This window comes from Urocitellus parryii, chromosome 4 (assembly GCF_045843805.1).
Source record: "Urocitellus parryii isolate mUroPar1 chromosome 4, mUroPar1.hap1, whole genome shotgun sequence".
NCBI lineage: Eukaryota > Metazoa > Chordata > Mammalia > Rodentia > Sciuridae > Urocitellus > Urocitellus parryii.
The window spans coordinates 143667914-143682661 of NC_135534.1; the positions used below are offsets into that span (position 1 = coordinate 143667914).

The 14748-nt window shown below is 36.8% G+C and overlaps 1 protein-coding gene across 1 annotated transcript in view; it reads left to right on the plus strand.

Annotated features, from left to right (window-relative positions):
- Nucleotides 1-14748, plus strand: part of LOC113199902 (dedicator of cytokinesis protein 8) — a 218962-nt gene that overhangs the window by 85957 nt on the left and 118257 nt on the right. Inside the window, exons 8-12 of the mRNA XM_077797833.1 lie at nucleotides 310-376; nucleotides 6867-7016; nucleotides 10824-10904; nucleotides 11971-12130; nucleotides 13955-14091. Of these exons, the coding sequence (XP_077653959.1) occupies nucleotides 310-376; nucleotides 6867-7016; nucleotides 10824-10904; nucleotides 11971-12130; nucleotides 13955-14091 (595 nt within the window). The remainder of the gene's footprint in view (nucleotides 1-309; nucleotides 377-6866; nucleotides 7017-10823; nucleotides 10905-11970; nucleotides 12131-13954; nucleotides 14092-14748) is intronic.

Below are 14748 nucleotides of genomic sequence, written 5' to 3' on the forward strand. Positions count from 1 at the left end.
TACCATGATAAGAAGGGCTATTTTGGATCAGATCAAGGGTCTAATCAGGCTTCTCTTTCTTGGATGCTACTAACAAGCATTTTCTTGGGAGAATGTGCCATCTACCACATCAAATGATTAGGAATTATCCATGAACCTCCTGTATTTGTCTATTAATATCCCAGTGTGTCCCTTACATGAATGGAGTTATCCAAGTATTTCTGAAAACTATATTTTTAGTCAGTTTGTCTATCCAGGCCCTTTTAGAAAATTAAAAATTATCTAGGTTAAAATTATGTTGATTTTTTTCTCTTTATCTCTTTCTTATAGGTTCGATATTGAAATTGAGCCTCTGTTTGCCAGCATTGCCCTCTATGATGTTAAAGAAAGGAAAAAGGTAAAAAAAAAAAAAAAAAAAAAAAAAACAGAAAGTAGCCCATCCCTGAAGCATGCACAGTGTTCATGATTTTGGAGGTTCCTGTTTTTAAAACTCACTTCCAGGCAGAAAAAAAAAAAAAAAAAGAACGTCAGTTTGGAAAATAAATGACCTTTGGGGTAATCAGATTTGTGATCTCTTGCCTTTATGATTTTTGAAGAAATGATCTGGGAACATTAATCATTTGTGTTCTTTAAAGAATATTAAAGGGAAAAGGTCTGGTGGAGATGATAACCTTGTTCAGATAGAGTCAGCACACAGGGTTATATGTAAAACAACATAATTTAAATAAGTTAACAAACTTGGACATGCATGTAATGTTTTCTCAGTTTGAAAGTTTTTGTACTGGAGCAAAATAACCTTATCATGAATGGAAGCCAGAGGAAGATGCTCCTGCCTTTCTTTACTTATAACTACTGTGTATACAAGGAAATGAATAAATATTAATAGTCACTAAAATGTTTATTGATTAAGAAAGGGTAACTGCTAACACAAGTAAACCTCCAAATTCAGTAGTTTAAAGCAGTCGTTCTTACACTTGAGTGTGCCAAAATCACCTGGAAGACTATCCAAACAGCTTGCAAAGTCCTACCCCTAGAGTTCTTGACTGGGTAAATCTGAGTGGAGCCTGAGAATTTGCATTTCTAACATGTTTCCTGATGATGTTGAAGCTGTTTGTCAGGGGATCACATTTTGAAAACCACTGACTTAAAGAACAAGATGTTTCTGTCTTTGCTTCTTAACAATCCAGTGTGAAGCTATGGGGTGCCTCTGCTCCACTCAGTCATTCAGGAACCCAGGCTGGCTGTGGCTTCTCCATCTTCAATATGTGCTCTCTCCAAATCACTCTTGTCATTGCCATTGTTGTCCCTGATTAAAAAAAAAGATGGGTGGAGGAGACCTGGAGGTTTGACACATCACTTCTACTCCCGATTCATTGGAGAGAATCTATTCACATAATTCCTCTTAACTGCAAGGGAATTTGGTTCGTGTAGACTCTGCCTGTGCAGCCACTTCCAGCTAAAATGCTTTTAGTAAGGAAGGGAAGAACCCAGAGTGGCTCTCAAGTCACCCAAAATTAGAAAGTCAGCAAGCACCAATCATGTCCTGTGCTCACTCAAAATGCTTAATGGATCCTCACAACATTCAACATTAAGAACAATCCTTGCAGTGTCCATGATAGGCTTTCTTCAGTATGGCTCTTACCCTTCTTCTTTCCATCTGTAGCCTCTGCAGAAATGAGCTCGACTACTCACTGTGAACTCAGCTTGTTCCAGATCTTCCAGCCTCTGAGCTGTTTCTCTGTGCTGTACTCTCTTCCTCCAGCTCTGCCTGTCAGAATCTTCCTCTGTGGCCCATCCATCTCCAGTGCCTTTAACATGAAAAGCTTTCCTGATCACCCCCACTGGCTTGGGTCTCTTCTCTTTGTAGAACTTCCATAGTGCTTTTCTGTATGAATGTGATGACTTTGAGTCTGCCTTTACTATAGTTATGTGTTGGTCTTTCCCCTCATTATTGATCATAACTTGATTGAAGACAGAGGCAAAGTTCTACTCTTCTTTAGTACAGTAGACAGCTCATCACTGATAACCAGGAAATACTGGTAGGTTAATAAAAACTTAAATGTTTAAGTAACTTCTCTGAAATGACTCCAAAATATTTAGAAATTGTGACAATTTTTTGTCATATTTTTCCAGCAGCCACTAGTCATACACCGTATCCATGGTTACTATTCTCTTTTTTTAAAAAATATTTTTAGTTGTAGATGGACACGATACCTTTATTTATTTATTTTGTCATATATGACATATATTTTGTCATATATGACAGCAGAATACATTACAATTCATATTACACATGTAGAGCACAATTTTTCATATCTCTAGTTGTACACAAAGTAGAGTCCACCATTCATGTCTTCATACACGTACTTAGGGTAATGATGTCCATGTCATTCCACTGTCTTTCCTACCTCCGTGCCCCTTCCCTTTCTCTGCCTCCCCTTCATCCTACCTAGAGTTCATCTAATCCTCCCATGCCCGCACCAACCACATCATAAATCAGCATCCTTAAATCAGAAAAAAAAAATTTGACACTTGGCTTTTGGGGATTAGATAACTGCACTTAGCATTTTATTCTCCAACTCTATCCATTTACCTACAAATGCCATAATTTTATTCTCTTTTAATTCTGACTAGTATTCCATTGTGTACATATACCACATTTTCTTTACCCATTCATCTACTGAAGGGCATCTAGATTAGTTCCACAGTTTAGTTATTGTGAATTGGGGGGCTATAGTTATTGATGTGGCTGTGTCCCTGTAGGATGCTGTTTTTAAGTCCTTTGGGTATAGATCAAGGAGGGGACAGCTGGGTCAAATGGTGGTTCTATTCCCAGTTTTCCAAGAATTCTCCATACTGCTTTCCATATTGGCTGTACCAAAATTTGCAGTCCCACCAGCAGTGTATGAGTGTGCCTTTTTCCCCACATCCTCGACAACACTTATTGTTGTTTGTATTCTTAATAGCTGCCATTCTGACTGGAGTGAGATGAAATCTTAGAGTAGTTTTGATTTGCATTTCTCTAATTGCTAGAGATGCTGAATATTTTTTCATGTATCTGTTGATCAATTGTATATCTTATTTTGAGAAGTATCTGTTCAGTTCCTTGGCCCATTTATTGATTGGGTTATTTTTTTGGTGTTAAGATTTTTGAGTTATTTATATATCCTAGAGATTAGTGCTCTATCTAATAGTGCATATGGTAAAAATTTTCTCCCATTCTGTAAGCTGTCTATTCACTTCACTGATTATTTCTTTTGCTGAGAAGAAACTTTTTAGTTTGAATCCATCCCATTTATTTATTTTTGTTATTAATTCTTGCACTATAGGAGTCTTATTAAGGAAGTTGGGGCCTCATCCAACATTATGGAGATTTGGACCTACTTTTTCTTCTGGTTTAATTCCTAGGTCCTAGATTCATTTTGAGTTTTGCATGGTGAGAGATAGGGGTTTAATTTCATTTTGTTGCATATGGATTTCCAGTTTTCCCAGCACCATTTGTTGAAGAGGCTGTCTTTCTTCCAATGCATGTTTTTGGCATCTTTGTCTAATATAAGATAACTCTAATTATGTGCATTAGTCTCAGTATCCTCTCTTCTGTACCATTGTTCTACAAGTCTATTTTGGTGCCAATACCATGCTATTTTTGTTACTATTGCTCTGTAGTTTAATTTAAGGTCCAGTATAGTGATGCCACCTGCTTCACTCTTCTTGCTAAGGATTGCTTTATTTATTCTGGGTCTCCTATTTTTCCAGATGAATTTCATGACTTTTTTTTCTATTTCTATGAGAAATGTCATTGGGATTTTGATTGGAATTGCATTAAATCTATATAGTGCTTTTGGTAGTATAGTCATTTTGACAATATTAATTCTGCCTATCCAAGAACAAGGTTGATCTTTCCATCTTCTAAGGTCTTCTTTAATTTCTTTCTTTAGTGTTCTATAGTTTTTCTTGCAGAAGCCTTTCACCTCTTTCATTAAGTTGATTCCCAAGTATTTTATTTATTTTGAGGCTATTGTAAATCCTCATTTCCCTTTCAGAGAATTTGTCACTGATATACAAAAATGCCTTTGATTTATGGCTGTTGATTTTGTATCCTGCTACTTTGCTGAATTCATTTACTAGTTCTAGAAGTTTTCTGTTGGAATCATATTGTCAGCAAATAGTGCTAATTTGAGTTCTTCTTTACCTATCCATATCCCTTTAATTTCTTTCGTCTATTTAACTGTTCTGGCCAGTGTTTCAAGAACTATAATAACTAGAAGTGGTGAAAGAGGGCATCCCTGTCTTGTTCCAGTTTTTGGAGGGAATGCTTTCAACTTTTCTCTGTTTACAATGATGTTGGCCTGGGGCTTGGCATAGATAGCTTTTATGATGTTGAGATATGTTCCTGTTATTCCTAGTCTTTCTAGTGTTCTGAACATGAAACAGTGTTGTATTTTGTCAAATGCTTTTTCTGCATCTATTGAGACAGTCATGTGGTTTTTATCTTTAAGTTAATAGATATGATGAATTTCATTTATTGATTTCTATATGTTGAACAAAACTTGCATCCCTGGGATGAACCCCACTTGATCATAGTGCATTATCTTTTTGATGTGTTTTTGTATTCAATTTGCCAGAATTTTATTGAGAATTTTTGCATCTATGTTCATTAAAGATATTGGTCTAAAGTTTTCTTTCTTGGATGTGTCTTTGCCTGGTTTTGGAATCAGGGTTATATTGGCCTCATAGAATGAGTTTGGAAGTGTTCCCTCTTTCTCTGTTTCCTGAAATAAATTGAAGAGTATTGGTATTAGTTCTTCTTTAAAGGTCCTGTAGAACTCGGCTGTGTATCCATCCAGTCCTGGGCTTTTCTTGGTTGGTAGGCTTCTGATGACATCTTCTATTTCATCACTTGAAATTGATCTATTTAAATTGTGTATATCATCCTGATTCAATTTGGGCAAATCATGACTCTAGAAACTTGTTGATGCCTTTGATATTTTCTATTTTATTGGAATACAAGTTTTCAAAATAAACTCTAATTATCTTCTATATTTCTGTAGTATTTTTGTTATATTTCCTTTTTCATCATGTATGTTAGTAATTTGAGTTTTCTTTCTCCTTCTCTTCATTAGCATGGCTAAGGGTCTGTCAATTATATTTATTTTTTCAAAGAACCAACTTTTCATTCTGTCAAATTTTTTAATTGTTTCTTTTGTTTCAATTTCATTGATTTCAGCTCTGATTATAATTATTTCCTGACTTCTACTGCTTTTGGTGTTGATTTGTTCTTCTTTTTCTAGAGCTTTGAGATGTAATGTTAAGTCATTTATTTGTTGACTTTTTCTTCTTTTAAGGAAGGACTTAACTCCAAACAATAAACTTTCCTCTTAGTACTGCCTTCATAGTGTCCCAGAGATTTCAATATGTTGTATCTGTGTTCTCATCACCTCTAAGAATTTTTTAATCTCCTCCTTGATGTCTTTTGCAATGCATTGTTCATTCAGTAGCATATTATTTCGTCTCCTTGTGTTGGAGTAGCTTTTAATTTTTATTTTATCATTGATTTCTAATTTCATTCCATTATGATCTGATAGAATGAAGGATAGTATATCTATTTTTATATTTGTGGCATAATATATGGTCTATTTTATAGAAGGATCCATGTGCTGCTGAGAAGAAAGTATATTCTCTCATTGAAGGATGAAATAGTCTATATATGTCAGTTAAGTCTAAGTTGTTGATTGTATTACAATTGTAATTGTATTGTTCAGTTTTTATTTGGAAGCTCTATTCATTGGTATGTGTTAAAGTCACCCAGAATTATTGTGTTGTAGTCTATTTGACTCTTGAACTTGAGAAGAGTTTGTGTGATGAACATAGACACCCCATTTTTTAGGTCATATATATTTATTATTGCTATGTCTTGTTGATGAATGGTTCCCTTAAGCAGTATGAAATATCCTTCTTTATCTCTTTTGATTAACTTTGGCTTGAAGTCTACTTTATTTGATATGAGGATGGAAACCCCTGCTTGCTTCCACAGTTCATGTGAGTAGTATGATTTTTTCCAACCTTTCATCTTCAGTCTGTGGATGTCTTTTCCTATGAGATGAGTCTCTTGAAGGCAGCATATTGTTGGGTCTTTTTTTTTTTAATCCAGTCTTCTAGTCTATGTCTTTCGATTGGTGAGTTTAGGCCATTAACATTCAGGATTATTATTGAGACATGATTTGTATTTCTAGCCATTTTTGGTATTTAACTTGACTTGGTTTCTTCTTTGATTAGTTTTTTCCTTTAGTATAATACCTCCTCTTGCTGACTTTCATTGTTGTTTTTCAATTCCTCTTCATGAAGTATTTTATCAAAGATGTTCTGTAGTGCAGGCTTTCTAATTTTAAATTTTTTACTTTTATCATGTAAGGTTTTTATTTAATCATCAAATCCAAAGCTTAATTTTGCTGGATATAAGATTCTTGGTTGGAATCCATTTTCTTTCAGAGTTTGGTATATACTGTTCTGGGATCTCCTGACTTTGAGGGTCTGGGTTGAAAAATCTGCTGAGGTATGAATTGGTCTCCCCCTGTATGTGATCTGATTCCTCTCTCTTGTGGCCTTTAAGACTCTATCCTTAGCCTGTATGCTAGGCATTTTCATTATAATGTGTTTTGGTGTGGATCTCTTGAAATTTTGTGTTTATTTATTTTTTTATGTGGTGCTGAGGATTGAACCCAGTGCCTCATCTGTACAAGGCAAGCACTCTACCACAAAGCCACAACCCCAGCCCTTACCCTTCCCTTTTTAGTGAAATTCCCTTGTGACTTTTTCACTGTTTTAACATGTTTAGATAAGGAATCCAGCAGGTCTAACTTGTTTTTCTCTCTGCTGCTTATTTACAGATCTCAGAAAATTTCCACTGTGACCTGAACTCTGACCAGTTTAGAGGATTTCTGCGAGCTCATACACCCTCAGTTGACCCATCGAGTCAGGCAAGATCTGCAGTCTTCTCAGTCACCTACCCATCCTCAGACATCTACCTGGTAGTCAAGGTAGTTAAGCACAATGTGATTTGCACATGCTAATGTTCCCATTATTGCTTTATTCCCAGCCTGTGTGTGGGGTGAAATGACAGAATATGTCTACATGTCCTTCATGGGATTTGAATTGTTTCCTTTTCAACTTGCTCGTTTTGCCTTATCAGTAAAGTCTGTTTGGCTGTTTTGTTTTCACAGTACTAGGGATTGAACCCAGGGCCTTGTACATGCTAAGCAAGTTATCTACCAACTGAGCTACATTCCAGCCCATAAATTCTGTTTTGAATACTAGAAAGTCTTGGGTTTTTTGGAGTCCTACAGTCATTTAGATATATGACTGACAAATACCTAAACTTTCTGAGATACATCTGCCAAGTGGAAATGATCACAGTGACCTCAGTGAGTAGTTGTAACTTCACATTAAAGCCTTGTCCTTCCGCCTAACTAAAGAATGTGAACTCTGCTGTGGGAGAAAGGAACAACATCTTTCTTGTAGTTTCCTCACAATGTTCATGTTTTCTCAGAAACCCTCAGCTAAATGTTTCCAAGTTCAATCTCTGACAGACTGAGGTAAGGGACTGTGATTTTCAACTTTCACTCTCCCTTTCTATTACCATCCCACATACTGTGCCTATGGAGAGTCAAAATCTGTGGGGCCATTGCAGCTAGAACCTTCCATTCTATGCTGTCCTCTTGGCTGATGTAAGAAAACCATAGACTTTTGCCACATACCAACACAATTGGATAGAATTCAACAGCAGTGGGTATTTAACTAACCTCAAGCCAAACAATTGGGCTTATTAACTCTACACTAAGACTGTAAAACAAATAAAAACAGCAAATCCTGGTATCTGATTTCATATACATTCAGCCTTCTGCGTTTAGAACATTTTCTATTTAGCTCAGTATCTTATGTCCATAATCCCAATGATTTGCCCAGGATCTTGTGGTAGTAGCATATAGATTCCAAATAATTCAGATAACTTAGAAGTTACTTTCTTGACACCATTTTACAAAAACTATGAAAGATGGGAATAATCTATAGTTTGAAGGGAACCTGATTAAGCTTGTGGAAAGTATGGTTAAAAAATTGTTGCTAAAAAGACACATCTATAGTTGTCAAACATGTCCTTTCCATTGCAGTATTACTTAGAGATTCAGAGCATTTAGCTTAAATTACACTGTGGCTGTCCTACAAATTCACAGTTGTCTCTTGATCTAGGAAACCAATAAAACCAACACCAGTTTTATGGAGTAAAATTGTATTTCAAACTTTACTTCTTAACAGATGACTTTATTTTGATTGATCCATAGTAGGTTACCAAATAACTGTGGTAATATCTTTTGATTACTATCACCAATGAAATGTGTTCCCAAACTTTCAAATGTATAAATGTATTCATTTGGCAATAACAAACATACTTTAAATTATCTGGATATAATTGTGAAATTTAAATATATATAGCAAGACAATGCCTAGTTTGCTTTCTATTTATCTTTACCGTTTATCATTGCTGCTTTTCTCCTAAATATGTAGTAAATGGTGTTGTAATACTTAGCTCATACAGGTAGGTATCATTTGATAAAGAGGGGCTTCTTTCTATCGTATTTTTAGTCTCAAGATGAATAACAGGATTTTAACCATATTTTAGGTACAGTCACCTACTTCAAGTATTAAATATGCTATGACTTTAGGAGGTCATTTCACGTATAAAGATTAACCTTAAGCTTTCTAAGAATTGTTTTAAAATATACAAATCAGACTGAACAGAGATGAAGGAAGCCTCTCTACTTTAAAAGTCCCAGATGGGTCTGAGGCTGTGACTCAGAGGGAGAGTGCTAATCTAACATGCATATGGCCCTGGGTTTGATCTCCAACCCTGAAAAAAAACAGCCCCTCATTATTCTAATATGCTCCTCTGCCCTAGCTCCCATGGTTATGAGGACTCATGCATTTCACGACATACACTTTTACACATCAATCATAAAGGACCATACCATGGGCATTGTATCACCCTGCGGTTCCTTCTCATGAAGTACTTGGAGTCTCCCTTGCCCAGTATTGTCAAGGGATAGTACCTCCTGCTCTGGTGGAATCTGGACTTTTCTGCTTCCAGATTCTGGTGATCCCTTTGCCATGGGTTTCAAATAAAGCCAGGGCATTCCCCATCCTTGCCTCAGGATCCTGATTAAAATATTCATAATCTTATGTTCAAAGTTTATTTTAAAGAGCATGTTTTTAATCATTGACTTCATGGAAAAGATTAGCTTCCTTCTCATTTATTGTACAAGTTCCTGTCTATGAGCTTCAAGAGAATGGGGACCATATTTATTATGTTCACTACCTAATCTCCCCAGTAGCTATCACCATAAATGTTTTTTGAATGAAGGAAGGAATTTGGATAAACAGGAACACAAGTCAGTTTCTAGCTCAATTATTATTTGTGTTTCCAATGTGGTACATCCCTCATGGGACCAACCTTTCCTTCAAGCTGTGACAATAAGAAAGATTTTTACATTCTTCTATGGGAAGAGAGACCCTGCTTGGAATGCTTCCTGAAACAGGTGTCTATTGAGCCGCATCATGCCACTTCCTTTGAAACCCCATTAATGCCCTCTCCATCAGTAGGGTAAGCTGTTTAAATACTTTTTGCTTAACTGAGCTTGCCTATTAAAATCATGTGTCTATGGAATATGTTGACCTAAATTTCTTCTTCAAGGACATCTCAACTAATGGCTCAAGTTAATGGGCCTAAATCCACTTGTTTTTCTCATCAACATCAAAGTTAAATTTTCTTTGCACAGAGAATTAGGAAATTTCAAATTTCTCCTTTTCCTTTTCCTAAACATAGTGCCCAGATTTATGGCACCTCCCACTAGTTCCTTCACCTGAAACAAAATGGAAGGTGCTGGACAGTTATAGCATTCATTCATCTCCCAGCCAGCTAGCAAATTGAGAAGCTGCACATCTACAGTTTTTGACTTTCTTTACAAGTCTGCTAAATCCAAAGTAGTAGCCCTAATAGGAAACACAAGGGACACAATTACAGATAATTTATTCTGTTCATTTATTCATTTTGTGGAAGGTTATAATCCCCAACTTGACTTTTATGGAAACCATATTTCTTTTTTACTTTGTTAGCCATAATAAAGAAAATGAGCTTTTCACTTCCTACATATGTCTCATGGGTTTTGTTTTATAAAATAACTTTTATTGCATTTTTATTATGGATATAATACATGTTTATGGTTTAAAAATAGAAACTACATATCAGCATTAGGAAGAAAATAAGAATCACACATAATCCCACCATACAAAGATAACTACTGTTAACATTTGCTGTGTTCCTACTATCATCCTTTTAACAAATCTTCTTGACTTTTTTACAAAACTGTGTGGTACACTTCACACTATTTTTTTAAATCAGAAAACATATATTATGGGCACCCTATGCCATTGAACATGTTTTGGTTTTGGTTTTTGGTTTGGGGTTTTTTTTGGGGGGGGGGTTGTGGGGTTTTTGTTTTGTTTTGGTTTGGTTTTGGTACAAGGGATTTAACCCAGGGACACTTAAGCACTGAGTCACATCTCCAGACATTTTTGTATATTTTATTTAGAGACAGGGTCTCACTGAGTTGCTTAGGGCCTCACTAAGTTGCTAAGGCTGGCTTTGAATTTACAATCCTGCCTCAACCTCCAGAGCCACCGGGATTACAGGCGTGTGCCACTTTGCCCAGCTTGAACATGATTTTGATGGCTGCAGAGATTCCACTATGTGGATATAATTCACTCACTTATTTTAATATTATTCTTATTGGTAGGTTGAAAAAGTCCTTCAACAGGGAGAGATTGCTGACTGTGCAGAACCCTACATGGTTATCAAAGAAAGTGATGGAGGAAAGGTATGATGATTTGATTATTGGTAAATGATTAAATCTTAGAATTAGCAGATATTTACAGAGGTGTTCCACAAAATAGTTCATGTGGTCTAGACTATAATATGCCCCCATATGAAACACTAATAAATTGTATTTAAACAAAAGAAGAAAGAGAATCTATTATTGATGATAATCTTTAAAAGTAATAAATTATTGAACTCACAAAAAATGACATGCACCATCGTAAGACTGTAAAATTTGGCCAGGGCAAAAACCATATCCAATCATCTTGCTTCTGAGGCTCTGATGCAGATGATTGGGAGGGCTCTGGAGACCCCATAAAATTAAACAGTACTAGAGATCTCCTGACCTTTCTCAACACCATGGGGCATTGTCCTTTCCAGTATCAATAACTGGTAATTGGCTGTGACTACTGTGCATCATAAATTAATTAGTAAATTACAGGTCCCAAGCCATTAAGCACCAATTTACAAAAGTTCTCCAAATGATTTTTAAACCTGACCTTTCTCGAATAAGACTTCCCTAATCAGACTAATACCTTTGAAATAAATTGATTGAACTCAAAACACTTCTTTTTTTTTCCATTTATCATTCAATCTGAACTTGAAAAGAACACACTGGAAGTCTTGTCAACTTAATGAAGAAGTTGTTGGCAATATTTACAGTTCTTATTGAAGTTTTCCAAGGCAACTTTTGTTTAAAAAAAATCTTTGGGGGGATCTTGGTAGATGATGGATTAAATGTTTATCCCAATTTTCTGTCATGAGAACTAGGTCATACAACTAGATCTGAAAGAAGCACTTGTGGATTCACTGGTATATTAATCCTTGGACATTTCTTTTATAGTGGAAGTTACAGTTTACTTATAGCCTGCTTCAACCTCCTCCTATAATCATTGTTTTCTGATCAGCTAGACTTCTGTTGCAAGTTGAGATATTTTCTGCTGATTCACTCTCTAGTCAGTGGAGTCGGGGTTTGCAGATGGCTGGCATATCCATGTTAGAAGTAGTTGACTTGCTGCTGGTGCCATACTGTTTGTTTCAGCTCATCTCTTTCCATTTTCCTCTAGAGTAAAGATAAAATTGAAAAACTGAAACTGCAAGCTGAATCCTTCTGCCAACGTTTAGGGAAATACCGGATGCCCTTTGCCTGGGCTCCTGTGAACTTAGCCAGCATCTTCAATGTCTCCACCCTTGATAGGGAGGTAACTGATGTGGAGCCCACAGTTGGTAAGATTTTCATCTGTTGTAAGATGGGAAGGGATCCCCAGTGTACTGACTCTGAGGTCAATGCTTAATAGTGAGGCTTAAGAGAGCAGGAAGGTGTCAGAGACAGGAAGGAGGAAAGAAATAAATAGAATGTAAAACTATCCTGCCTGAATTGCATATGTTTGATTGGACAGGGATCCTCAAAACAATTGCCATGAACATTTATGGAGCTTAGGTATACTCTCACATTAAGAATTTTGGTTGGAATTTTCTGGATTTTTTTTAACATTTCAAAAGATTAATTTTTAGTAGTCACTCCCTCTCAAACAATAAAAATTGTTAAAAATAACAAAAAATATAGTAATCATCCATAGTGTGTTAAAGACACCACACGTGGCTCCTGGATGTAGAAACAGCCACTATTACAAAGGCTTTGCTTTGAAAAGCAAAACTCAGGTTTCACAGCAAAATTTCCAGTTTTTCAGTTTATTTTGCCAAGTGCAATGAAAGAATGGAAGCTAAAAGAATATCTAGTTACTGTTCCAATTCACTTTATTAATTTCTCTCTTTTTCATCACTTCCCCGTTGATGAACAATTAATGTCCTACAGTTTATACATGGAGCTGTCCAAGTGATTTTAAAATTTTCAAGTGGGCACCGCAACCCTGCCCCCCACCACCTGTGTCAGGGTTTCTGTTTTCCTAAATGCCTTTGAATTCAGCAAATATTTAAGTCTACCTTCAAATTCTTTATGCATTCCTTAGCTCTGCTGTTTACCAGGGAGTGGAAGAAAGGGTATTTGTTATTGGTGCTTTTCTTCTGAAGTTGCTGTTGCATAAATTCTAGTTAACTCCTGGTTTATTTCTAATTTGTTGATAATAAACCTCATTTGACTACATTCTGACCCCACACCACAATTTTTAACACCAACTTCTATGTATACCCTTTTTTAAGTATAAAGGATAGCCTTATTTGAAAGTGTTACATGGGGAGCTTAGAGGGCTCCATCAGGTAGTTTAGCACAGGGCTTGTTGAGACCTCAGTGATCAAAGGTCAAGGGTAAATTAACCTGACTACCAGGCAACCCAAGATGCAGTGTATTGTACGGAATTTACATGGATAGTGCTAGCAAGAAACTGTACTTCAGCAAGAGAGTTGGAAATAGATAAGAAAATATTCAAAGGCAAGAATTGGAACTATTAGAATTCTAAGTAATTTGACTGTATACAACAGAACCCCTGAGTTTTGCATTGTAAAAGCCACAAGATGATTTCCAACTGAATTCACAAAGGAGAGAGATAACTAGACAGAATTCCAGGGTCTTGACCCTGTCTCATCCTCATCACAAAGGTCAACAACGGAGGCAGAAACTGAGTTCTCTTGCCTAGTCCACATGAGAGAGGCAAGCTGGATCCAGAATGTACTCAGGCTGACCCCAGCATGTTGGGGTCACAGTCCCAAATGCATTCAGGGATATTTAAGTACTTGCCTTTCCCAGTGGAATGCAAATGTAAAAATAAAACAAAAGCAAACTGTGTCCTGACTAAATAAAGCTTACCAGGAGATCCTGTTCTGGCTGCAGCTCTGGATTTTTGCTGGTGGCATCTGGCCTACCCAGTCTCATGTGAAAGGGGCCCAGGGCTGCTCATGGCCTCTCCATTCTCATCCAACATGAGGACTAAGAAAAGTGGGGGCCCACAGAGGGAAAATTTTATTCAAAACAAGAATGGCCATGTTCAACGGCTTTCAACCTATCTTACGATGTTAAGATATGGGAGAATTAATGACTGCTGTGTATGGAAACAGAAAGGTACACTTTCAAATGACAGTTGTTTTGCTTTAAAGGGAGAAGCTCTGCAGGTGATCGGAGGAATTTGTCCCAATCTAGGAGGCTTTCTGAACGAGCCCTCTCCTTGGAGGAAAATGGAGTTGGATCCAACTTCAAAACCACCCCCATGACCATTAACAGCTTTTTCAAGCAGGTATCTTTGTTACAGTGGATCTGGATTTGTCCAGGCAGTGGTATGAGTGCTGGTGCCCTAAGGAGGAGTCCAGGTAGTGATTAAGAGAGCAACCAGTTAACCTCACCAAGCCTCAGTTCCATTATGTACAGAACAGAGACGATGGTGCTTGCTTCACACAGTGGCTGGGACAGTTCTATGACACAAGGGATGTGAAAGCTAGATTATGGTACATGCTCTGAGTGCTAGCTATATCAATTGAGAGATGGATTTGTTTCTGTTCATACAAACTGTCCTATTTGAACTGTCTTGGTCAGTGCATTTAATAGGCTTTGAAGAAAGTCTGGCCAACATGTCATTTCCCCACTGGTGTCCAGGTCTCCTGACTTAGCTGTCCTTGTCATCTCTGTTCCATGTGCAAACTTGCCAGGACTCCTTCTTGCTTATTGAGAGTGACCATTCCAGATGATGCTCTTGGTTAGTTCAATAAACATTAAGACTATCTAAAAAATAAAAACCTTCCCAGAGTTCTCAAATGCAGAGACAGAAGGTAAAATGATGGTTGCCAGAGACTGAGAAAAGGGGACAGGGCGTGGTTGTTTGAGGAATATAGAGTTCTAGGGGGTTTTGTTTGTTTTGTTTCATTTTATGGGTTGTTTTTTTTTTTTTACAAGATGA